The 26,512-nt window shown below is 41.0% G+C and overlaps 1 protein-coding gene across 18 annotated transcripts in view; it reads right to left on the reverse strand.

The window, feature by feature from the left end:
* TJP1 (tight junction protein 1) overlaps positions 1-26,512 on the reverse strand; it is a 349,705-nt gene that overhangs the window by 34,845 nt on the left and 288,348 nt on the right. For 17 of the 18 annotated variants that reach the window (XM_072148049.1, XM_072148050.1, XM_072148048.1 and 14 more), the window contains 2 exons: positions 8,846-8,902; positions 906-1,030 (listed from right to left, as the gene is read on the reverse strand). In XM_072148049.1, the coding sequence (XP_072004150.1) occupies positions 906-1,030; positions 8,846-8,902 (182 nt within the window). Of the gene's footprint in view, positions 1-905; positions 1,031-8,845; positions 8,903-11,053; positions 11,200-26,512 lie in introns of those variants that run through there. The other variant, XM_072148056.1, reaches the window with a different exon arrangement.

Here is a 26,512-nt window from a genome sequence, read left to right on the forward strand (position 1 = left end):
TAGTAAAAAGTTACTGAATGTTAAAAGCCAATAGAAATAACACAATGACAGAGTAAGGAAAGCAGAATGATTACATAGATGTATATTTATCCATATTTGGCTGCAATGATGTATATTAATCTGCAGTGCAGACATTTTAAGTAAAAAGAAGAGAAAATCCTGATGGAGATTATGGGAGAGTCTCAACAAAGGCCAATTAGCAGCTCTCCGTGTAGCAGGGTAGGTACACCAGAAGCTGTCAATCACTGTGTGTGGGCGGGACAAGCAGGACCCTGAAAGGTGTTCCCACAAATGCCAGTGTTTTTTTTGAATAGGAACAAGTGCTTCAAAACTGTCAGATTTGTTTTTCCTGTGCATTTTGAAAAGGCAATACTAACATATAAAGTGAACAAAGCAGCACTCTCTAGAAGCCCTGCCAAGAATTTCTCTGCTGTTTAACTCAAAATCATAATCCTATACATCACATCCGCTCTCCCATCTAGAGCAAAAAATAAATAATTCTGTGGGTGTTCACTAAAGGAAACTGCGCCGTCACATTCACAATCACCAAAGTCCTTTGTGACTCAGGGAACGTCAGACTAGGTTTTGAGCTGCAATTTTCACCCCACGCTTTCCAGAATATACTTATTAACTACCATATACATATAAAGGAGCCATGGTCTGCTGCTGTGGCAGTTGGAAGCTGAGTCATGATTGGTTGCCGTTTTGCCACAGGTCATTAATATGAGCTCTGAGCTGTGATTTGTTACTATAAGCAATACGTATAAGGCAGCATATGTGTGAGGTAAGATGGAGGGTTAACAAAAAATATTTGATTTTGCTATAGCCAAGAGCAGTTATTTACTACCCCAGGCAACGCCAAGGGCTACAGTTAGTATACATATAAATTACTAAAGACTACTTACTGTAGCAGGCCTTCTGCAGGCCCTCCCTTGAGAACATCTGAGATGACAATAGAAGTTTCTCCACTCTGAAAATGGGGGTTATCTCTGCCTCCAGATATTGCGATCCCAAATCCAAATCCTGGAGCCTATGGAAAGATTGTCACATAACGTTATACATTAAAACCACACATTCAAAACAAGTTTTTCAGCGAGAGGTCACCGATATTGATCAGCGAAGTTTCCAGCAGCCTTCCAGGCTCTGCTCTTTGCCATTATTCTGGTGTTAGATCTCCACATATTGGATTTTGGAAACCTATCCAAATGCATATATTACATCCAAACTGGAAGCCCCCTATTATTATACTTAAAGGGAACCTGTCATCAGGGAGGTCATTTTTACCTGAACACAGGTTCCAATCCATGACATGTTCATTTCAAAAATGTTTTTGTCAGCAATATGAATAAATACAGTGCTTTTTAATCGATTATTTTACATTACTTAGTGAGTATCAGGGGGTGCAGAGTCTGTGGTCGCTGAGGGGCAGCTCAAATAGCACAAGTAGTCTTCTCCTCAGGGAGCAGGGAAGAGGCTGAGGGAGGGATGGAGAAGATGAATTGTGCTGTTTGAACTGATGCCAGGGACGCACCACACACAGCTGACAGGGGGTCAGTAATGTAAAATAAAACAATTAAAAAAGCACTGGTCTTCCTCGTATTGCTGACAAATACCTATTTGAAATGAACAAGTAATAGGCTATTACCTCCAAAAGGTTCACTTTAAAAAGTTTTATCACAATGGAAATTGTGGATCACGGGGGGTGCCACACTGGTTCCTATTTTGGTTGCTTAAGGGTGCTGTCACAAGTGTTCTTGGTGCATTTTAAAACACACTGAAACCGCGTGTTTTGTCATTTCTGGAAGTGTAAGCAGGTGTGAAAATGTTTTTCTTCATTTCTGGAAGTGTAAGTGGCTATATTAACAGATCCAAACCAGCCAAACACATGGTGTACATGCAAAAATTTATGCATTTTAAGTGCATATAAAAATGCACCATGTGACAGCACTCTTAGGATTTCAGGCCAAGCCTTCTTCTGATGCTAGACATCCCCAATTCTGGTGGTTGTTGTGGTTAAGAGCAATCTGACTCTTTATACATATTCCAAACTTGTTTTATAAAAAAAAAAAAAAAAAAAAAAAGAATTTGCTTTCCAGCTCCAAGTATTTAAGTGTCAATATAATACTTAGGCCACCCACCGTCCACTTTATGAGAAACCGCCGTGATTGTCATAGGGAACTATATCTCACTCACATAAATATGAGAAAAGCTGCAGAGCTAGATTTATGCCCACTATATATATATTAGCCCACATCATTCAAGTCTTGCCCCTGTAGAACACTAAAGCAACAAATATTTAGGGTGGTGGCACACGTGGCATTTTGAACCAGTTTTTAGGCCATTTTTAAGCAGTCCGTTAAAAAAATGCATGTGTTTTTGACAGTTGTTCCCAATTATCTTAAGATAATTGAAAAAAAATGGACAAAACCGGAAAAAAAATGGATACGTTTTTAAAAAACGCATGTATTTTTAAAACGCATGTTTAAAGGACTGCTTAAAAACGGGTTCCAAACGCCATGTGTGCCACCACCCTTAGAGAGCTACAACATTGAAGATGATAATAAAAGGATATAGTAATGTCTAGCCAGCACACGATGCCCCAGTATCTAATCCATGCAGATAGTCATACATGTATGACATAAATTTAAGTGATGGAGGTCATACAGAGGCAGTGAAAAGATAAGCATATTTCTAGTTTACTATATGAACTATAACTAGTAGGAGTAGCTACTACAGCTGGGAATATTCTGTGGATCTCACATTGTAGTGCTGCATTCTCACCAGCTTGGCTTTGTATCACACCTTTGTGTGTGTTAGTAGCAACTAACTGGACTGTGAAAATGCATTTATATAGATGGATTTGGATCACTGGTGTTGGAGATCTCTCCAACATACTGCTGCACACAAGCATCATGGCCAGGCACATCCACCACACCTACTCTTCCGTTATTCCTATTTTGGAAATTAGTTATTATTTGTATGATGAAAAATGATACAATTTCCAATATACTTTCTGTATCAATTCCTCACGGTTTTCTAGATCTCTGCGTGCTGTCCTGCTATAGAAAGCTTCATTGTTTATTTCCAGTGGACAAAAATCTGACCATGGTCACACAGGTGCACGGCTCGTTAGTATCAGAGAGTGATCAGAGCCGTGTGATGTAATAAGCCGTGCACCTGTGTGACCAGGGCCAGATTTTCGTCTACTGGAAATAAGCAATAAAGCTTTCTATAGAATGACAGCAAGCAGAGATCTAGAAAACCGTGAGGAATTGATACAGAAAGTGTATTGGAAAATTGTATAACCTTTCATTATTCAAACAGTATCCATTACTTGTTAAAATGGGAATACCCCTTTAAAGGAAACCTACCACGTGAAATAGTAGGTGTAAGTTGCAAATACCGAGCACCAGCTCAGGATGAGCTGGTGCCGGAGCTTATTTTCGTTATTGTCATAAACCGCTGTATTGCGCGCACCTACACAGGAAGTGCCGATGAGGTCACGCACGTGTTTAAACGGCGATACAGTGGTTTATGACAATAACGGAAATAAGCTCCGGCACCAGCTCACCCTGTGCTGGTGCTCGGTATTTGCAGCTTACACCTACTATTTCACGTGGTAGGTTTCCTTTAAGCTCTTGGAGCAGGTCAGGTAACCAGGTTTACCCTTTAATGATTCCCTGCAAAAGCCTGCCATCCCCTCCATTTGTTGGTAATATATATACATGCATACATATTCATATTATATATTCATTCTAGTGGCCCCCAAAAAAAAGGCTGGGGGGCACTTTACATCATAGTATCTCTTTTTTGTAATTTAAAGGGGCAGGATATTAAATGCATAACGGTTTATTACCTATCCTGCACTGCTTTCTTGATATGGTCCATTTCTCCTGGTCCAGAAATGTCTTTTACCTCATAAGCTTCAATTCTTGAGCATAAAACAAGCAGAGATTTAGGGACATGTGATCTCCAAACGCGCATGACCAATCGCCCATCTAGCACCTTATGACACTACTCACAAACACAAGCTTAAGGTCCTAAAAGGGAGATTGGTCAAGAACAGTTAGAGATCACATGACCCTCCACCTCTGACCTTTTGTGGGCATGAATGGCAGCTGATAACATAAAAGATATTTCTGAACCAGGGGCTGTACTTTACATTCCAAGAAAGCTGTGCAGAACATATTATATATGTTTATTGTAAGTTACCCAACATCCTGCCCCCCTACAGAACATGGTATCAAAACCCTATAAATGTGACCAACATTTACACAATATGCATCGTCCTAGAACAGTCTATCCTCTGCTACTAAGGATTTATGCTCTTGTAGGATTTTATCCACAGGCTACACACCAAGGCCACCTGTAAGGCTGTAGATAATCTGCACCATATTAAATTACCAGCCATATAAATGAGATTTCAGATAATCTAATCTACACATTGTGGAAGTCTGTCACAAAGAAATTCATGGCAGGTCAATTTCTGCTTTAGATATTTACCACAGATCTCAAGGTAGAAGGGTAAAATTCAGTGTAAAATGACCATTTCCCATTTTGGCTTTTTGATCAGTTTATGCATCAGTTTCTTTAACCCCTTAATGACCTGGCCCTTTAGTTTTTTCACTTCCATTTTTCACTCCCCACCTTCAAAAATCTATAACTTTTTTTATTTTTCCACGTAAAGAGCTCTATGACAGCTTGTTTTCTGCGTAACAAATTGCACTTCATAGTGATGGTATTTCATGTTTTCAATGCTGCCATTTTTACGCCTGTACGACCTTTCGATAACTATTTATAGAATTTTTTAATATTTTTTTACATTTACAGTATGGCAGTATATGGGGATTTTCCTCCCATATACATTACTATGTGCTGATAGCTGAAGGGGTAAAAACAAGACGGCTCGATGCTTCCGATGACGTATCACAATACAATACTTTCAAGTATTATCTGGATTCAATGTTTAGGGTGGGGTCACATGGGGCGTTTGCATTGCGTTTAAAAATGCTTGGGAGCGAGTCGCCCAATCGCATATGCGTTTCAAAAAAAGGATAAGATCTAGTAATGTTAATATAAAATGTATAATTTATGTTGCGTCTCTATACACTTTTATTAATTCTATTTAACTGTATTAATGATATGTTAAAAAAAAAAGATAATGTATAAATATATTAGAGAATTTACATCTCTATATACCAGTGCATGAAGCTCTAGTCAGAAAAAAAAATACAACTAGTGAAGCCATAGTCTAGTGAATAGAGATCCTGAATCTCCATGGCAGGTGGAGTGGAGGTTGTGAGTTCAACGCCCCTCACTGGGATAAAATCATTGAAATTAATAGCATTATATAATTTAGAGACCTTTGTGAGGAGCAGCCCTGGGAGATGCACAAACACCATATATGGACAGCTCATTATATTTCCCTGCTTTGCCGCTGCCCCATGTCTCCTCTGAGGATTCCCTCTCCGGGTTTCTCCTCTGAAGCAGCTAGTAGCCTGTACAACAGCAGAAGTTCTTAAATACAGAGAGTGACAGAATCCCAGTATTGAACCGTATGAAAGTATCGCAAAAGTATAGAGGTTTATACGCATCATGCTAACCTAATATGGACTTGGGCCTACACCGGCCCATACAGCTCCACGGACAAGACATTACAGACCTTATTTCTTTTCTAACATGAGCACAAATATATGTTTTTTGAACATAGCCTAAGGGCGACCTATATTTTGAAAGTTGACGTATCCCTCCAAAGTACACTACCTACACAGCGTGAATAGTACAATATGTGCTTGTAGCACACATAGAAGAACTTTGCACAAATAAGTATAGATTAAACAACTGATTTAGAGAAAGGCCAGGCTCTAGTTCACCAAAAAGGTTTTCACGTGTTTATTAGAAGAGCTAATCTAAAAAGTGACTTTAGCCTTAACAATGACATCTGTTATAAAAGGAACCATTGTCCCGGCTACAGGAGATGAATTAAAAGGTTTTATGAGGACGTGTTTACATGCAGTGTAATTCTGGTGCAGACTCTGTAATATTGTATTACAGAAGAACATGAATGAATGGTGCTCTGCAGAATCCATACACAAGTAGAGACTATCACACAAGTTTTACTTAATTTCTGCATGCTATATTGGTGACAATTCCCCACTACCTTTGGATTTTACATATTACAATGTAATCCACCTAAACTTTGATTTACCCTTTCTCAATTGCAACTACCACTGCATTGTGTTAAATAAAACCTACCATCAAGATCCATCATGATAAACCAGGGACTCTTACTCATAGATCCAGGCACTGCTATGCATGGACTCCTTCCTTCTAAAAGAAACTTTTAAAATGATGCTAATGAGCCTCAGCGGCTCTGGTCGGTGTATCCAGAGCCCATCTTTGCTGCAGTATCACAGGCTTCTACAATGAGCAGAACAAGTGTAATCTAGCAGAAGCAGAAAGTGCAGGGAGAGGGGAGACCTGCTCTGCTCAGCTCCGTGAGTGAAAAGACATCACTGAGAGGCTCTGGAAACAAAAGTCTCTCAGGTTCATGTCCCCAAACTGTTTTTATAAACTTCTGGCATCAGTAGTTAAAACAATTATTAAGGTTTACATGGCTCCCTGACAGGTTGTGTCCTGTGGTATGATGCTGGTGGTTTCAGGTAGACTATGGATCTACTATCCTGCACTGAAGTGATGCTACAAGGGACAGTAGAAATGTGGTCAGGCTGAAATCCTCAAAGGAAACAACCATAACCTGCTCAATTCATGGTCAGGTTACAAAATGTTTCCATTTCACAGCTATATATACAGCCTTTAAAGGGTTTGGCCACTTTACCTAACGTGTACGTGTGCGTGTGTGTGTGTTGGGGGCAGGATATTAGGTAATTTACCAATATACATCTATTAATAGTTCTGTTCTGCTTTCTTCATATGTAAAGTGAAGCCTCCTGTCTTTTACCTCATTAGCCAGACATTCCTGTCTATAAAACGGCCGCAGATGGAGGGTCATGTGATCTCTAACTGTCCATGAACAATTGCCCTGACAGGACCTTGATCTTATATTCATAAATATTATCAAAAAGGTCCTGGAAAGGGGGTTAGTTAATGGACAGCTAGAGATCACACAACCCTCCATCGGTGACCATTTTATGGACCGGAATGATTGTCTGATGTGGTAAAAGACAGGAGGCTTCACTTTACATATCAAGAAACTGGTGCGGAACTATTAATAGATGTATAATACCTAATAATAAGGTATATTAAGCAATATACTGCCACCTCACACGCAATTACATTACAATAAAGGGCGAACTAGCGTGACTGGCGTCCGCATGGTGGATTTTGGATGCGCATTTCTACTTTTGTTTTGTGAGTATGTTTTTATCTAAATAAATTTTTACCTGGTTGGACATACTACACTATTGCGGCTTAAATCATTTCTACAGTAGCCCCGTAATTAATTGAGTGGTTACGAGATATAAGAAAACACAGTTGAATCGTCTGAACAGTGGTCTATTCTCATCTTAATACCCATCTGTGTGGAACTACACAGATCACAAGGTTGAACAGTCTTAAAATTGACAACATTGTAAACGTCATCAAAATCCGCAAAAAAAGACACCACCCACGGCTCCGTACACCAAAAGTATAAAAAAGTTATTAGCGCCAGAAGATGGCAAAATCCCCCCAAAATTTTTTGTACAGGAGGTTTTAATTTTTTTAAATGTATGAAAACATTATAAAACCTATACACATTTGGTATCCCCGTAATCGCACCGACCCAAAGAATAAAGTAGACATGTCATTTGGGGTGCACAGTGAAATCCGTAAGATCCAAGCCCACAAGAAAACGGCACAAATGCATTTTTTTTTACCAATTTCACTGCATTTGGAATTTTTTTTTCCCGCTTCCCAGTACACGGCATGGAATAATAAATACCATCTCTATGAAGTGTAATTTGTTACGCAGAAAACAAGTTGTCACACAGCTCTGGACATGGAAAAATAAAAAAAGTTATGGATTTTTGATCATGGGGAGTGGAAAATGAAAAAACAAAAAAGGGCAAGGTCCTGAAAGGGTTAATATGATACCAGAACTGCTGTAGAGCTCAATATACAACAGATGATTCTGCTCTACTTATTTCCACAAGGCTTCAGAGATTTTTTTTAATAGGTAAAAAGGTGAGATTTCATGTAGAAGAGGCAATTCTAGAAAAGATATGTCATACTCTACCTGTGGGGGCTAATATTAAGTGGGGCAAAAGTAAGCGACAGGTTCCTGTTAACAAAACGTTCAAGTGGGTCACAGGTTGTTGACCATAAGTCTTCCATGTTATATTATTGTCCTATATTATTATATAACTGTTCAATACAATGTCATATATGACTGTTAAATTATGCTTGATTATTAGGTTATTGCCCTTATATTTCCATAAATCAACTCCCTGTATAATCACTATGTCTCATGGGAGACAATGTACTGGCCATGACCTATCATTTATACAATCCATCACTCCATCCAGCTTTGACATAAGAAGCCCAGCAGCTCTATGCACTGTTCACATCACTACAGCACTGCTCCAGCAGAATAAGAATACAATCCCATTCAGTCTGGATACTCGACTGTCAACTCTGTCTTGCCAATAATGCCCACTACATATTTTTAAACTACAGCTGACAATGACACAAAGTTTACAAGCGATTTAGACAAAAGGAAAATGACAAAAACCTATTTCCTTCTCTTTGGCTTCCTGACATCTGGCTTTTGTCTATTGTTCCCAGTGGCAGTCAGTATCCTGAGTTACGCAGAGGGAATTAACTCATAGCTGGCTGGAGGACTTACCCTGTGAAGTGTAACTGTCTGCTGCTCCCATATCGCAGTCTCTTCCATTACAGTGTTCTGCAGGGAACAAGAGGAGACAGGTGAGTCATGTATGACAGCTACTACATATACACTAAACAGACAAGTAATGACCACTGCACACTGTAGAGAGAGGGCACCGGGCAAGTGCCATACACACACAGGGCAACATTATCATTAGACAGGCTCCTTGGGACAGTTCTACGTCTGTATTTGGATCTCTGCTGCTTATCAGATTCATTAAAGTGGCTTTGGCCCTTAAAATAAATGTTCTTAAGTGTCTGGGATTTTCTTCCAAAAAGACGCAAAATGCACCAGAAGTTGCAGCACATACACCAGCAGGGGGAGGGAGTGACTTAGTGACTTTTTTTTTTTTTAATAAGGCGCAAGTCATGAACCTGGCTTTGCACAATGTTGCTCTAGCAGTCGTTCTATATTTACACCAGTATAGTGAAGTGGCAGGAATAGATCTGTGCGACTTTTCAGCAATGAAAAGTCACAAAAACCCTCTATGCAAAGTCCCACACACACACACTATAGAGAGCGGGCGGCGGGCATGAGCCACACACACACAATATAGAGAGCGGGCGGCGGGCATGAGCCACACACACACACTATAGAGAGCGGGCGGCGGGCATGAGCCACACACACACACACTATAGAGAGCGGGCGGCGGGCATGAGCCACACACACACAATATAGAGAGCGGGCGGCGGGCATGAGCCACACACACACTGTAGAGAGCGGGCGGCGGGCATGAGCCACACACACACTGTAGAGAGCGGGCGGCGGGCATGAGCCACACACACACACTGTAGAGAGCGGGCGGCGGGCATGAGCCACACACACACACTGTAGAGCGCGGGCGGCGGGCATGAGCCACACACACACACTGTAGAGCGCGGGCGGCGGGCATGAGCCACACACACACACTGTAGAGAGCGGGCGGCGGGCATGAGCCACACACACACACACACACTGTAGAGAGCGGGCGGCGGGCATGAGCCACACACACACACACTGTAGAGAGCGGGCGGCGGGCATGAGCCACACACACACACACTGTAGAGAGCGGGCGGCGGGCATGAGCCACACACACACACTGTAGAGCGGGCGGCGGGCATGAGCCACACACACACACTGTAGAGCGGGCGGCGGGCATGAGCCACACACACACACACTGTAGAGAGCGGGCGGCGGGCATGAGCCACACACACACACACTGTAGAGAGCGGGCGGCGGGCATGAGCCACACACACACACTGTAGAGCGGGCGGCGGGCATGAGCCACACACACACTGTAGAGAGCGGGCGGCGGGCATGAGCCACACACACACACACTGTAGAGAGCGGGCGGCGGGCATGAGCCACACACACACACACTGTAGAGAGCGGGCGGCGGGCATGAGCCACACACACACACACTGTAGAGAGCGGGCGGCGGGCATGAGCCACACACACACACACTGTAGAGAGCGGGCGGCGGGCATGAGCCATACACACACACTGTAGAGAGCGGGCGGCGGGCATGAGCCATACACACACACTGTAGAGAGCGGGCGGCGGGCATGAGCCATACACACACTGTAGAGAGCGGGCGGCGGGCATGAGCCATACACACACTGTAGAGAGCGGGCGGCGGGCATGAGCCATACACACACTGTAGAGAGCGGGCAGCGGGCATGAGCCATACACACACTGTAGAGAGCGGGCGGCGGGCATGAGCCATTCACACACTGTAGAAAGACAGCGGGCAAGTACCACACACACACTGTAGAGAGAGAGCAACAAGTGTTCTATACATCCCTTACACAAGCTGGAAGTGTCCCACCTTGGAATGCTATAGTGACAGGATACTGTGTAAGACTACAGCTCCCAGCATGGCACAGGCAGTACTCCCTTGCCTACCAGTTGTGTGTAAGCAATGCATCATGGGAGTTGTAGTTTGACAACAGCTGCGGAGTTACAGGTTGCCGTGCCCGGCCTGTCACCTCCCATCCCTGCACACACCGGAGTAACGGCTACAGTGGCCGGCTAAGCGATGGCCCGCTCTGTTCTGGGCGTAGCCTAAGGAGGAGCTGGAAGGCCGAGTTACAGCTCAGATCCTCCCAGCACCGGCAGACATAATAATAACAACACTGCGGCCGGGAGAGCGCTGGAAGTTGTCACGGATCGGGGAGCGGCACTTACCAGAGCCCGGGAGGACGGAGAGCCTCGGCCCCTAACTCTGAGCACTGCCGCCGCTGGTCTCCCGTGCACTGGGCTCGCGAATTACTGGCCACTTTGAGAGGGGAAGGAGCTCATCCATAGCCACGCCCGCCGTTTCTGCGTCAGCACGTCCACAGAAGCCTGCGCTACGTAGTGACGGGGGCACGTACCATCATGTCCGCCCTTCACTTGAGGTGGTGTCCGGTGTCAGCACTTGGCCCCCTCTATACTGTGTTACACAGCCCGAGTGTTATAGGAGGAGGGAGTCACCTGTACAACACACTGCATGTCACATCACACAGCGCAATGCTGTCACACCTGTCCTGTTCCATCATACACGGGCGCACGGATGCTGGGATGGCGGAGGCCACATGTCCGGGGTAATGGCCAGCCTGTAGCAGGATTCTCTGACTGTATCCCTATGGCAGATGTGCCCATCATTTACATTTCCGCTAGTACTGGGCATAAGAGTCCAGCATGCGGCCCCTTCCCTGATGTAATCATGAGTACAGTGCGGCACTGCAAGGAGAGATCACTAGGATGCTTTGCAGGGTGTTGCAGAAATAATCAGAAAAATGTATTATTTTACATCATATTCCATCATTTTTAAAGTGAGATCTTCAGTGTGTCCGTTTTTCAACACTTTTGTGCATCAAAAGTAAAACTAATGAATACATTTTTGTAACAATGAATCAGCGAAAAACACATTGTAATCGGATTGTGAGCAAGTTTATTTTTCACAGTCCCACAGACTTGATTAGGGTATTTTCCACACAACTCTCACAAGTGAATTAGGACAATTTCACACAACCGTTTAAAAAAAAAAAGTAGAAAACGGAGGTTTAATGTATCAATTTAAAATCCAATCGCCATCAATGTAAATTTTATTATCCGCTATGTTCCATTTAGGCAGGGATTCAATATCCATGCGATTTTGAACAGGAAAAAAAAAATGGCGGAGGCTGCAGTACTTCTCTGTTTGGATACCTGCCAAACTGACCATAACGGATTATATAAAATTTACATTGATGTCAATGGGATTTTTAACCAATATGTTAAACCTCCATTCTTCCTTTTTATCCTTTTTTTAACAAAGGTAAGGAACAGAGATATGAACAGGCCTGGTAAATTAGCCTTTAAAAAAAGAACAATCTTGCATAAAAAAAGACCCCATATTGCTATAATGGGTCAATGCGTGTGCAGTCCACCATATAGTCAGAAAAGTTAAGCTACATTCACACGTCCCATGAACTATTATTTGTGTCCCATGTGTCATTGATCATGTGCCGATGATGATAATAATAAAGACAATACAGGCAGGAATAGAACCTGCTCTATCTTTTACCGCCTGGCGAGTCTGCTTATGCACGAGCTATGCCAACCACAGTCTTCTGCATTAGCCAAGAAAAGTGAATGGAAACATGCTAGGTATAAAAAAAAAAAAAAAAACAACAAAAACACACTTGTGTATGTAGCCTTACACTGAATCTTTCCCACAAAACTAGATACTTGCTCTGATCCTCTTGCTATAAAACATACTGCCTGCAGAAAGGAGTGCATTTTTGTCAAATTGTATGGTTATCATTCCAATGTTTCCACCTAACAAAGTTATCAACTAGAAACTAAATGCAACATTGCTACCACTAAGGCCAGTAATAGTAACTTCTTTGTATCATTCATCCTGTAGTGTACAGAGCCCTGCAGACCGAGATTAGGACTAGGACCATTCATCTATATGAAAATACCCTGGCAGATAGAACACATTGTCACTCAGCATAACATGCAGCATATCCAGACACGGCCATGTAAACAATAATTGCTGTCTGCTTAGTCTGACCACAAGAACTGGTGACAGACAAGTCATTCATTCAGAATCCTGCCTGATAAGTAAATGGCAGATCTGCAATTCTACCAGTTACTGGCTTCACTGTCTTTAGACAGATTTTACCTCTGTGACCATTAACTGCATCACAACAATTTGCTGAAGAAATATGTGAATAGAACAGACCCTAAGCGTACCTGACTACATCAGATGAGGTTTTTTACCAGTTTTTTGTATCTTTTCTTAGATGCTAAAAATGGAAATATTTAGAACGTGTATTTGAGGCTGTGATGGATTTCCAACAAATTCAAGTTTGTGGATAATTTTTGGAGTCAATTGTAAACACTGCCAGCAACATTATCATTTATTAAATAAAAAGTTATATTGAAATGGAAATTTCTTGTATGGGCTAATAGGCACTAATAACATACATAATATAGGTACCAACAATACAGGCAGTCCCCGGGCTAAGAACAAGATAGGTTCTTTAGGTTTGTACTTTCCACAGGATAGGGCCTAACTTGCTGAACAGTGGGGTCTCAGTGCTCGCCGCTCCTCAGATTAATGGAGCAGACAGCCGAGCATGACCGTTCTGCTCCATTAATCTCTATGAAGCTAACGGAAATTCTCCCGTGGATAGGACCTAACTTGTCTTCGTGGGAAAACCCCTTTAAGTTGAATTTGTATGTCAAAACTGGTATATTTTATAATTGTAACTCCAGGAGAGAAAAAGATTACAATTGGATTCTCAAAATTTTGTGTGGAACAAGGATTATCAATAAAGCTTCATTACAGACACCTTCCAGCTGATCATTGCAGCCTGGGGATAAAGTAAAACATACAGAGAGCTTCACCTGAGGTCGGTCTGTAACTAGGGGTTGTCTATAGGGCGGGAGTCAGGAACCGCCTGTTGTGTAAGTATTTGTAGCAAAAAGTACAGAATAATAGTGCAAAGTGCAATATGACCAAAATAAAGTTTTGCATTGTTCAGTGTGTACTTGTCACACAAAACACATGATTTAGAAGCAGACTCTAAAGATACACACAGTTAACAAGCTCATAAAGGTCTGAAAATCAGACTGACAGAGGATTAATCCGTAATAGACATCTATGGCTAGAAATCTCCAATGTTTGGTAATCCACATTAATGAAAGTAGGCCAACGCATCAAGGTCAAATCACAAGCTGGAGGAGTTTTATTAGCAAATTCCAAGTATAGGTATCAGGAGTCAGATTTTATCCAAATTGTGGTTGTGTGTTTCCACACAGTTTTTTGACTATGTACAGCAACAATCCAAGGTTACAGTCCGCTTCTGTGTAATGTCACCGTTTTAGATTTAAATTAGATACTATTGTACTCCTAGGATAGTGACAGTCATGCACTGGCTTGCTATAAAGCTTCTTCAAGTCTGCAAATTTAAACATGTTAAAAGCAGAAATCACTTGTGACAACTTTGCACTAAAGTATTTGCCACTGCTTTCTTAATATGTAAAACCAACTTTTCTTTATGCCAGCTCTTGGTAGGCTTACACTGTGTCTGGAGCACCCTTTACTCCTCTTAGACTTGTCCCCTTTTTAGGACAGTCTGGTGTGGACTGACAACTGGGATAACAACAATCACAACAACTGAGTGACCCGTGTGAACACAACATTGGTGTCCCTGCCGTACTTCACTTTTTCCCCCACCAGATCTAGGGTCACGAAACCAGAATTTGGACAAATATTCAGCACTGTATAAAAATTCTCAATACCAAAACAATACTTTACAATAAAGACCCCACAATAACATGAAGTCCCATCAATGTCTGAACATAACATTGTATGGCTAAAATACCAATAGCAGATACCCCCCCATCACCGGTTGTATGCAACATTGTGTGAGGACTATTTTTACTGTACTACTGGCCGCCTTAGTTACCCTACTTCCCAGAAGATGAGAGAATATAACAACCTTTTCAGAAAACAATTAAGTAATCTGAACATAAAGGTATATGGTGGCACTTAATAGAAAAATTACAAGAAAAGAAAAATTGCTGTCATTTTCCTATGATGCAAGTTCGATCTGTTTTATGGCCCCATAAACAACACGGGAGCCTGTCATCTGCAATGCTGGTGTTCAGGAAGCTTTGAGAGATTAACTGAGGATTTTCATATTAAGAAAAGATGCATGCCAGAGATTCCTGACTTATTTAAAACGAGAATGAAAGTGAACAGCCCCACATAAACATGTAACCACTGAAGGTTAGGGGAAGCACAGTACACAGTAGCAGATCTCTGGAAAAATGTTAAAATCCCCAAAAAACTGTCCTGTCCTGTGGGGCACGCTGAATCTGCAGCAGGTCTACAATATGCAGCAAAGAAAAATGCTTACAAATTATAGGTTCCTGCCAAAAGAAACACTTTTCTCATATAGTTATTAAAATCGTAGGCTAAATTCACACTTGCGTTCAGCAGTTTATCTTGCCCATCCACATCACATTCTATTCCACTCTAATTGATCTACCTTTCAATACACTAAAATTGCAAAAAGAACACAGGGTGACAGTTACACTTTTTGAAAAGTGTGTAATGGAAACACTCAATGCAAGTGTGAACTAAGCCTTATATGACTTTTTCAGCCTCTTTGTTGACATGGCATTTGTAAGCATGTGCTGACCACGCTATGTTTCTACCTCTGATACCAAAGGACCCAAGCTCAAATCTCATCCCATTACAAAAATTGTCTGTAATGTTTGCAGACATCTCAGGAGCAGCACAAGTCCAAAGAGAGAACTGGTTTTAGGATGGGGGAACATTTCCTGCTGTGTCAGACATACATTTCCTGTCAACAAAGAAGTAATTAAAAAAAATACCATTTACAGACTGTTTATTCTACTGCTGGACAATCCCTTTAAAACATTGCATTGCATTGCGGAGCAAATCATCCACAATAAAATGGACAACAGCACTAGTTGCATCTGTAGTATTTTAGAGAGAACCTGCAGAAACCGATGCGCAAATATGATAAATCCTGTTAGAAACGGAAAAGGTTACTTTTACCATCACTTCACTGTAAAGCCCAAATCACATAGTGCATCATAGTGCAGTTGTTTCAACAAAACCAAGAACCAATTTATGAGAAGAAACAAATAAAAGCTAATAAACTGCTCTAGGAACGAGAATAGCCTTGGATTCTGTAATAAATCTGGTTCATCCACATGAATCTACTATTACAGAGGTGAACTCCTAGGTCAGTGACAAAACAGATGAGCAGACGCTGGAATGTTCTTATCTCCAAGACTTTCTCCCACAGATTCTTCTTAGGATTCATCACTTTCCCAGAAAATTACTCATGTTAATGGCATCATGGGCACACTTTAAAGTATTTATGAAACCAGATGACCAACCAGGAATTTTACTAAGAGTTTAGTTTTACCAGTCCCTCCACTTTCATTAAACAGTACAAAATATGAAGTTACAAACAACACCAAAGACGAAAATAGAAGGAACCATAAGTTATTATCAAGAATATTACAGAATCTCCCCCTCTTCCTGCCAGAAAACCCAGCACAGCAGCCAGTATTCCAAGATAGCTGGACAGGTCTCAATTTTAGCATAATTTCAATAAGCAACTTGTTACTTTTGCAGTTCACAGACATCACCAAAGCAAACCCAATTAAAGCTGACATGGCCGCTAGCAATGGAGAGCAACTGACCGAGGCAGAGTGTCAAGTCTAAAAACATATATATTCAGTGCTATCCAGAGGCTGAAGAGGGACATCAGTCCTAGACACAGAGTATAAGAGGATGGATGACATGCCCACAGAGCAGTCCAAACACTACACAACAGTCTAGGATACACAGGGAAGCAGCCTAGGTCATGGAGAGCAAACACTTCATCCAGAATGACATAATATTACACTTCAGGAATGTCTGCATGGGCGACACCGGAAGTGCTAGAAGAAGTGCAGCTATTTTCATCACATTAGGGGTAAAGCCCAACTATATATGACTGATATTATTACAGTACATATATTATATCTCAGAGACATTGAGCCAGCTCATTCCATGTCTACCATTAACTCCATATCCAGAGTCTGTGTAATATTCAGCTGCTCGTTTTCCCACCTGAAATTCTGTTTGGCAGCACGCCTAATATTCATCCACACACCACTGAACTAAACAGAAAGATGTGCTCACATGCAACGTGAAAGAAAACCTCCCCATTGTACGGCTGCAGGACAAGGTCTCAGGGGAATCTTACACAATGTTACATTAACCACGTCTTCTGCTAGAAATTTCACAAGCGCTGGTTTTTACCGTAGAAACAAATAAATGCATGATCCTTAACCCTAGTCACAACAAGTCCTGAAATGTTCTTCCATTAACTTATCCGAATATAAGCATTAAGATATAATCAGTATCTCCCATCAGTTGTCTGACAACATAGCAGCAGACATCATACTCAGAGATATAACACACTGGACTGAAATGCTGCAAGGGGGATAGTTCTGAAATAAACACACAAAAATACAGTACACTGTAAGAAAGGGGTTACTGAAAAGCCCAAAGCTTCAGGAAATGCTTGAAATTCATTGAATGAATGAAGGAGGCAGAATGGTGGTTATCCATAAAAGGTAGGCACCGCCATTCTCTAAGAGGGCAGGTCTAGTGAATGCAGAGAGCCCCTGTATGCTCCTGGTGAATGAAATGCCATTGCTCCTTTCACTTTTAGGGGGGTGCTGGAAACGACCATCTCAGAAGCCTCATAGAAAGGGATGGGACACTTGTAAAACACACACACTGCCGCGTCATTCACTTATTATTCTCCTGTTCTCCCCTGGGGGTCCCAAATGCCTGACACCCATTTCTCTTACATCTCATAAATGTAATAAATGTACTATTTTTGCAGTTTTCACTAGGGCATCATCTTTCATACATCAAGCCCCTTTTGAATAGTGTACAAGTGTAGCTGGAGTGTCTGTGCTAGACAGGACACCAGACTGTAAATAGGTCTTTCCTGATAAACCCAGAGAGGATATTCAGGAGCAGTAAGCATGTTATGTAACCAATTTACCACATCCCAAATAAATTATTTCCTGTCAGTAATCCATTCTTTAGCTGCCCGCATTTGTATTTGCTCATATTATTACATTTAAAAATAATTACAGATTGTATGTTTAGGTCTTTTTTCTTTTTAACCCATTCATCTGACTGTACAGGTTCTTCTATGTTGTGTATACACCATTGTTATATGAACTAGGCAATGTCATTTTGGCTATTCACAATTCTGTTTCAAAACAATCACTAAATCCATTCTAACTATTGCTACAAGGAGAGGTCTGTCACAAGTTACAAATAGTGGGGCCCCCACATCATAATGGAGAACTGCTCTGGAAGACCTATGCTACACATGTACCCCGTGTTAAACTACACAGTCTTATTCTGGTACTAGATCAGCCCTGTTGGATGATGTATCTGTGGAGTAGTTTAGAACTGTCGAGTTGTACTTTAAATGAACTGTTAGTTGGTCTAGTTTACCTCCGAATTTTCTGTCACCCCGAGTTAGGCCACGACGGAAAACTGCCCAAAAACAGACTAAAACCCTCAATAAATGTGGCGCACAGCATTTGAGGTGGAAATTATGACAGAATTCTGGTTGATGAATCTCCCCCAATGTGCCATTAGCTTCTGCGCCAATAAAAAAAAAAAAAAAAAAACTGTCCAAGCCACAAACCCTGGCAGGAATATGACCGGCTTCAAGTTTTGCGGCTCCGATTGATGGCTTGTATGAGAATCTGTGAAAACCACAACTGTTTGCCTGAACTCATGGAAATGAATGTGCCATAGTGATATCAGTGGATACAGGTATTAGTATGCATGTAGCTTTAAGGGGGTGGTACTAACCCACATGATAGAGGATAGCATGGTGATTTATGAGGGTCTGATTGCTAGGACTCTAGATTAAGTTCCCCAGCACCCCAAGAACAGGAGTCCCATTTTCATTGGTGCAGAAGCAAGAGCATATTTCCTATGACTCCATTTAATACTATGGGAATTTGCTGATAGTTTGGGGTTCTATTCTGGTGACGGTTAGGGATACCTTACTAACCTGGTACAACCCCTTTAATTCTCAATCTATTTCATAGATCTATCTGAATTGCTGACATGCAATATCACATTCCAGTCTGCCCATAACTCTTTGGTAATCACCTTATCTATAGTATTATCTATTTGATACCCAAAATAATACAATATTTCTTCTAGCATTTTAGGAAGTGCAATGCAAGTGACTGTCACAAGTGTCAAGCTTCCTTAGTCCCTCATCTTTCCACTTGTTCTAGCATTGAAGGTCACCTCCCACATTCCTGCAGCGGATCTACACGCCTGCATTGACACCATGCTAAAAACAGCACACTTCCATCCAAAAGATATAGACACCATGGAAACCCATAACTTACAACACAAGGTTTATAGGGTTAAAAGAAACATGTGTGGAATGAATTGTAGAAAAGTACATGAGAATTAAGGAGAAACTGCCGTGTTTTGGAAACCATCTCATAGTATTGACAGTGGATATTTTGTCTAATACTGTACGGAAGGTGACCAATAATGGAGTATGGTACAACAAGCAGATATAAGGTATGTGGATTGTAATACTGAAGCCTTTTCATATTAAACTAAACAAAACATGGGAACATATTAGCTCTGCCACGCCATTTTTCTGGAGTAAAGGCACTGATGAGAAACAAAGGTATCTTGTCACATATACAGAGGACAGGGTCCTATGGAGCCCAATTACCTAACTGACACCCTTCTTTTAGATAAAAACGGTTTCTCTTACTTCCACAGAAATAAAATGTATCTTACACTCCCTGGTATCAGACTGTACGTGTCCTGCTCGGCCAGCCCCTCCCATCTACTCCTCCCCATGTCCAATGCCTCTTCTCAGCATGTCATGTGACCAGAGTGACATCATCTAAGATCCTGTTATGTCTGCAATGTCTACCCCAGATAGGCATCAGTTCTCAAGAAATCACAGCAGCCAATATGGTCTGCTACTCCTCCCCATTTTCCATGGAGGCTGCTGGGATTCCATGTGATCAGCTACATACATGGGGTACACTTTGCACATGTAACAGGATGAGGTCATCCTGGTCACATGACTTTTAGTGCCCAGTGATGTAACAATGTTCCATACAGCAGAATATTATAGCCTGTCAATCAGAACAATGCAAGTAATCTTTAATATGCATGACTCAGTGTGAATGACTCGCATCAGGGGAGTTGCATATAAGTTTAACCGGTTCGCGACCGCCCGCCGTGTATTCACGGCGGCGGTCGCGTCGCGCTGCATGGAGAGGGCTCACGGGCTGAGCCCTCTCCATAGCCGGTAAGTCTTTGCTGCATATTGCAGCAAAGGCTTACCGGTAACATCCGCGATCGGTGCTAGCACCGATCGCGGGTGTATTTACAGCGTGGGCTGCCGGCAAAGCTGCCGGCAGCCTCAAACAGATAGCGGCGCATGGGCGCCGCCATCTTACCTGGGATCGCCGCTCCCCGTGACGTCATCGGGGGCGGCGATCCGTCTCCATGGTAGCCTCGGGTCTTCCGAAGACCCGAGGCTATTTCGTTTTAACCCCTTCATTACAATGTGCTGATAGCACATTGTAATGAATGAGGAAGAAAATCCCCATATACTGAAGTATGGCAGTATATGATAGGATCGATCAGACAACCTAGGGTTAAAGTACCCTAGGGAGTCTGAAAAATAGTATAAATAAAAATAAAACAAAGTTTAAAAAAAAAAAATTATAATAAAAAAACCTAAAATTTCAAATCACCCCCCTTTCCCTAGAACTGACATAAATATAAATAAACAGTAAAAATCATAAACACAACATGTATCGACATGTCCGAAAATGCCCGATCTATCAAAATATGATAACGGTTTTTCAATGCGTTTAACCCCGTAACGGAAAATAGCGCCCAAAGTCGAAAATGGCACTTTTTTGCCATTTTGAAAAATCTAAAAAAAATCTATAAAAAGTGATCAAAAGGTCGTACAGTCCTAAAAATGATAAAATTGAAAATATTATCAAATTTCGCAAAAAATGACACCACGCACAGCTCCGTACACCAAAGTATTAAAAAGTTATTAGCGCCAGAAGTTGGCAAAATCAAAAAAAAATTTTTTGTACAGGAGGTTTTAATTTTTGTAAATGTATGAAAACATTATAAAACCTATACAAATTTGGTATCGCCTTAATCGTACCGACCCAAAGAATAAAGTAGACATGTCATTTGGGGCGCTCAGTGAAAGACGTAATATCCAAGCCCACAAGAAAATGGCGCAAATGTGTTTTTTCACCATTTTCATTGCATTTGGAATTTTTTTCCCGCTTCCGAGAACATGGCATGGAATATTTAATACCATCATTATGAAGTGCAATTTGTTACGCAGAAAACAAGCCATCACACAGCTCTTTACGTGTAAAAATAAAAAAGTTATAGATTTTTGAAGGTGCTTATATTCTACCGAACCACAAAAGGTCAAGCAGAAGACAACCCAGTTTTGACCATTATGATTTCTATTGTGATCGCCTATTAGACCTATCAACCACATATGTGTAATATTGGCAACATTCATAAAGATTTTAGGAAATACACAGTTTTAGTATGGATGTAGGCTGAAGTACTACAATGTAGAGAAGGCACAGATTATAAAAGCTGTGTAAAAGTTTTTCTCTGTGGGTCTGATGAAATAATGAAATGGGACTGCCTTGTGTCCATAAATCAAAATTACCTCAGCTCCAGGGAAGAGTCTTCAGAAAAAGCAATAATCCCATAATAAGCATAAAGTGAAAAAAGAAATGGAAATGACTTGCTGCGTATGGGAAATCATTGCATCTTACTTGTGTTAGCAGGAGCACATCACATGTAGTCCAATTACCAGCAGCATAATAAGGAGTGAACTCTGCAATGCAGTGCCAGGGCTGGGTGCAGGGTCATTTCCTTTGTTTTGGCAGCATGTTTTTTGTTTTTATTTTGTTTAACCCCTAGGCGCACCAGGACGTTATAGTACGTCCCCGGGGCTAGATGCTTAGCGCACGGGGACGTTCTATAACGTCCTGCTTCTGGCACCGGCTCGCGAACGGAGCCGGCACCAGAAGCAGCGGCTGTCAGCTGTCTAGTACAGCTGACAGCCTGCGCTAACACCCGCGATCGGAGCCGGCTCCGATCGCGGGTGTTAACCCCTTACACGCCGCGGTCAAGCATGACCGCGGCGTGTAAGGGTGTCTGCGCCGTGAATCGGATCCCCCGTGCCGCTTACCGGGGGATCCGATCCACTTCTGGGCAGCTCCGAGGACTGGCATGTGCCTCGGAGCTGCCCGGTTGCCATGGCAGCCAGACCCCTTCCGGGTCTGACTGTAAACTGTCTGAGCATGCGCAAGCTTGCTCAGACAGTTTACACTGCTCTACAATAAAATAGTATTGTAGAGCAGTGTATTGAACTTAAACCGGTGATCAGAGCATCACTGGTTTAAGTTCAAGTATGTATAAGTAAAAAAAAGTAAAAAACACTAAAGTTATCACATTACAATAAATAAAAAATAAATACATTAAAATATAAGCCCCTAAAATGTCACTTTCCTATAAAAACACTTAATAAAGTATAAAAAACACAAAAACACAAAAAAACCCCGCATATTTGGTATTGCCGCGTCCGTAACAATCTGTATAATAAAACCGAATCGTTACTGGACCCGCACGGTAAACGCCGTAGAAAAAAAACGCAAAAACGTTCCGAAAAAAGATAATTTTTAATTAATACCCTATAAAAAATGCTCTAAAAAGTGATTTAAAAAATGTTATGCACTCCAAAATAAGCCCACTAAAAAGAACAACTCTTCTCGCAAAAAATAAGCCCCTAACTAGATTTGTCAGCCGAAAAATAAAAAAGTTATGCATATGAAAAGATGGTGATGCTAAAATGAACAAGATTTTCTCCAAATTGGTTTTTATTCAGTACAATTGAATAAAATACACAAAACCCCCACATATTTGGTATCCCTGCGTCCGTAACAATCTGAATAATAAAACAGAATCATTATTAGATTCGCCAAGTGAACCCCGTTAAAAAAACCCCAAAAAAAGCTCCAAAAAAAAGACAATTTTCAATTAATACCCTATAAAAAATGCTCTAAAAATTAATTTAAAAAATGTTATGCAATCTAAAATAAGACCACTAAAAAGAACCATCCTTCTCGCAAAAAATAAGCCCTTAAACAGATTTGTGAGGCGAAAAATAAAAAAGTTATGCATATGAAAGTCGGTGATGCTAAAATTAACAACATTTTTGCCAAATTACTTTTTATTCAGTAAAAATGGGAAAAAATAAAAAATCTATATAAATGAGGTCTTTTCGTAATCGTGGCGACCCATAGAATAAAAATAATATACTATTTTTATGGTATGGTAAACGGCCAAAAAAAAACAAACAAAAATCTTCCTAAAAAGTGATGATTTTCATTTCCTCCACCAACAAAGAGTTAATAAAATCTCACCAATTAGCCTATAGATTCCCCGAAATTACGTACCAGAAAAGTGCATCTCATGTGGCAAAAGAAATAAGCCCCTATAGGTCCACATTAAAAAAAGAAAAAAATTATAGCCTGTACAATGTGACATAGCAAATCTGATCTGCATGGCGCCTCCTTCCCTTCTATGCCCGGCCGTGCGCCCATACAGCAGGTTACCACCACATAAGGGGTATCCGTGTACTCGGGAGAGATTGGGTAACAAACTTTGTGGAGCCTTTTTTAATTTAATCCATTGTAAATGTTTAATTTTCCACCCAAAATGAGTGTATTGTGAAAAAATATTACAATTTGCAGACTGCACCTCCATTTTGTTTTAACCCCTATAAAACACCTAAAGGGTTAACAAACTTCTTAAAAGTGGTTGTTCATACATTGAGTGGTGTAGTTTCCACAATGGGGTAATTTATGAGTCTCGCTATTATTTAGGCCTCTCGGTATCAATTAGAAGTTGAGCAGGTCCATCTAAGTACGGGTTTTGGTGATTTTACAAAAAATGTGAAAAATGATACCTAAATTCTGAGCCTCATAACATTCTAGTAAAATATGTGGAATCTTAAAAAACCATGCCAACATAAAGCAGACATTTGGGAAATGTAAATTATGAATTTATTTGGGTGCTATGACTATCTGCATCAAAAGTAGAGAATTTAGAATGTTGAAAATAAAGAATTTTTCCAAATTTTTGCCAAATTTTGGTTTTTTTCATAACTAAACGCAAAAGATTTCATCCAAATTTTTAAACTAATTTGAAGTACAATGTGTCAGGAGAAAACAATCTCAAAATCCCCTGGATATCTTATAGCGTTCCAAAGCTATAACCACTTATAGTGACACAGGTCAGATTTGAAAAATGGGACCGCGTCCTTAAGGCCAAAAGAGGCTGCGTCCCGTAGGGGTTAAAAAATATATATTCATCAACAATGTCAGTGAGTGGCTAATCTCATCCATCCATTCATTCATACACCACATTGTCTACATCAATAATGTAACAAATGTGTGAGACTACATGGGTACATAGTTATAAAATTTGTTAATAACAGATTCGCAGTAAATTTGCGTCCAAAAGCTATCCAAAACACTCGGCAGCACCACATTTCTCAAGGGGTTTAGACAGCTTTTAGACATTTAGACAAAGGGGCATGGCCCAATAAAAAGGGCATGGGGTCACGGGAAAACGGAAATGTATCAGAAATTATTCAAATACTTCAAGTTTTTGCCACAATTTTCAGGCATTGGTAAGCCAACTATCCGGAGAGTTAGACCCAACAATCTTAAAATTTCAGATTAATAAAATGGTGCAGTAAAAGGCCATCTTACTAATAACCGCTTGATAAAACCGCCTATGGGGAAAGCTCTGCAGACAGATTTTATTTTTCACCAATTATTCTGTATATACGGACTTTATGCCTTCTACCCAATGTTAACCATCTTTTTTTTTTGTTCACCACTTTAGAAATGCAAGTATCATTAACATATAGGGAATCGAAATACTGCTGTATAGTGCCCTATGTCCCATATTATTCCCTAAAGGCGATTCTTTCAGGCTATTAAGGAGTATTCCACAATTTCAAACAAATTCATAAATTATTCATCAAAAGCAAAATAGACTCCATATACAAATGAGAGATGTAGCAAAACTCCATAAACATCAATAGGTATTTTATTAAGGTTTTGAAAAGGACCTGGATTTTGGACACTGTAAACTTCCAACACAAAAAATAATAAGACCAGTTAAAATGACCATTGATGTATATGGACTTATCATGGCTTCCATTTACACCACTTCCACAATTCAATTCAATTCAAGTGGTGCAAACGAACACTAACAGAAGCCAATGACAGTCCACAGACATCGATGGTCACGTGAACCATAACTAACCCAGGTAAAACAGAACAAGAAATTTGGGAGCATCCACTTCATCTCGTACAGACCCTTGACAACCACTCATATGACACAGCCAATGTGTCAATAACATCTTCTTAAATTCACTCTTCTAGTAAGAGGCTAGCACGGGACAACACAAGTCTAGGAGAAAGGCAATCCTCCGTTCAATGCTGCAGCTGAATGGAGCATCAGTTACACCATGACAGACAGATGGAAAGCACCTCCGAGGTGTAAAATAACACTACGCTTTTTACTGCCATTTCCAAATATCCATACTTATACAGGCAATGATCCCAATTGTATGAAACAGCTGACATTTTACCTTCTACCCTGAAATATGTGCATTACATGCAACGCAATAAAACAATGTCCAAGTACTCAAAATAGATCTACAAATCAATAAAAATTCACAGACATAAAACCAGAAATCTCTCCTGAACTTTTAACAGGAGATGCGCCTTCTCACATATTGGTAATTTTGACAGCAATTAACAAATATAACACAATGTTTCTATTTTAAGCTTGATCTCTGCACCGGGTAATAGAACGTCACCATAGCAACCGCCCGAGACAAAAACGAAAACACTTTCTGATTGTTACAGCCTCCTGACATCAATATTGTCGCAGTCGCACTGACATTTGCCAGGAAAGAAGAGGATTTTACTAATTGATACATATTCGGCTCTTCTTCAAGGCAGCACAACCCGCGGCCCATATGCGCCCTGTAGCGACTCGGATTGTGGCCCTCACCCTGCTGCCCGCAGGTTCCAGGGCCGCGTCTGGCATGAGGCATAGCCACGTTTATACTTCCACCATTCTGGCATTTGTGCCGTACTGTCATTTTAATCCCTCTGACCGATTAAGATTGTGCATCCAAGCTCAATAACATTGAGCCAAGGATATCTGTGATAGCCCCGCCAAGGGAGGATAGATCTGACTAGCACCATATCCCAGACTAGTATACCAAGCTCTTCTACTTCTTGAGCCACCACTAATTTTCCCCATAGGCTAAGCTTAAACCTTGCTTATCATTTATTGAAGGGACTGTCAACATTCAGCAAATGACCAATATTGTATTATAATGCACCTGTGTGACATCACATGACCATGGATCAGGGTTTATCCACAGGAAGTAAACAATGAAGCCTCCT

The sequence above is a fragment of the Engystomops pustulosus genome, chromosome 4, assembly GCF_040894005.1.
Source record: "Engystomops pustulosus chromosome 4, aEngPut4.maternal, whole genome shotgun sequence".
Classification (NCBI taxonomy): domain Eukaryota; kingdom Metazoa; phylum Chordata; class Amphibia; order Anura; family Leptodactylidae; genus Engystomops; species Engystomops pustulosus.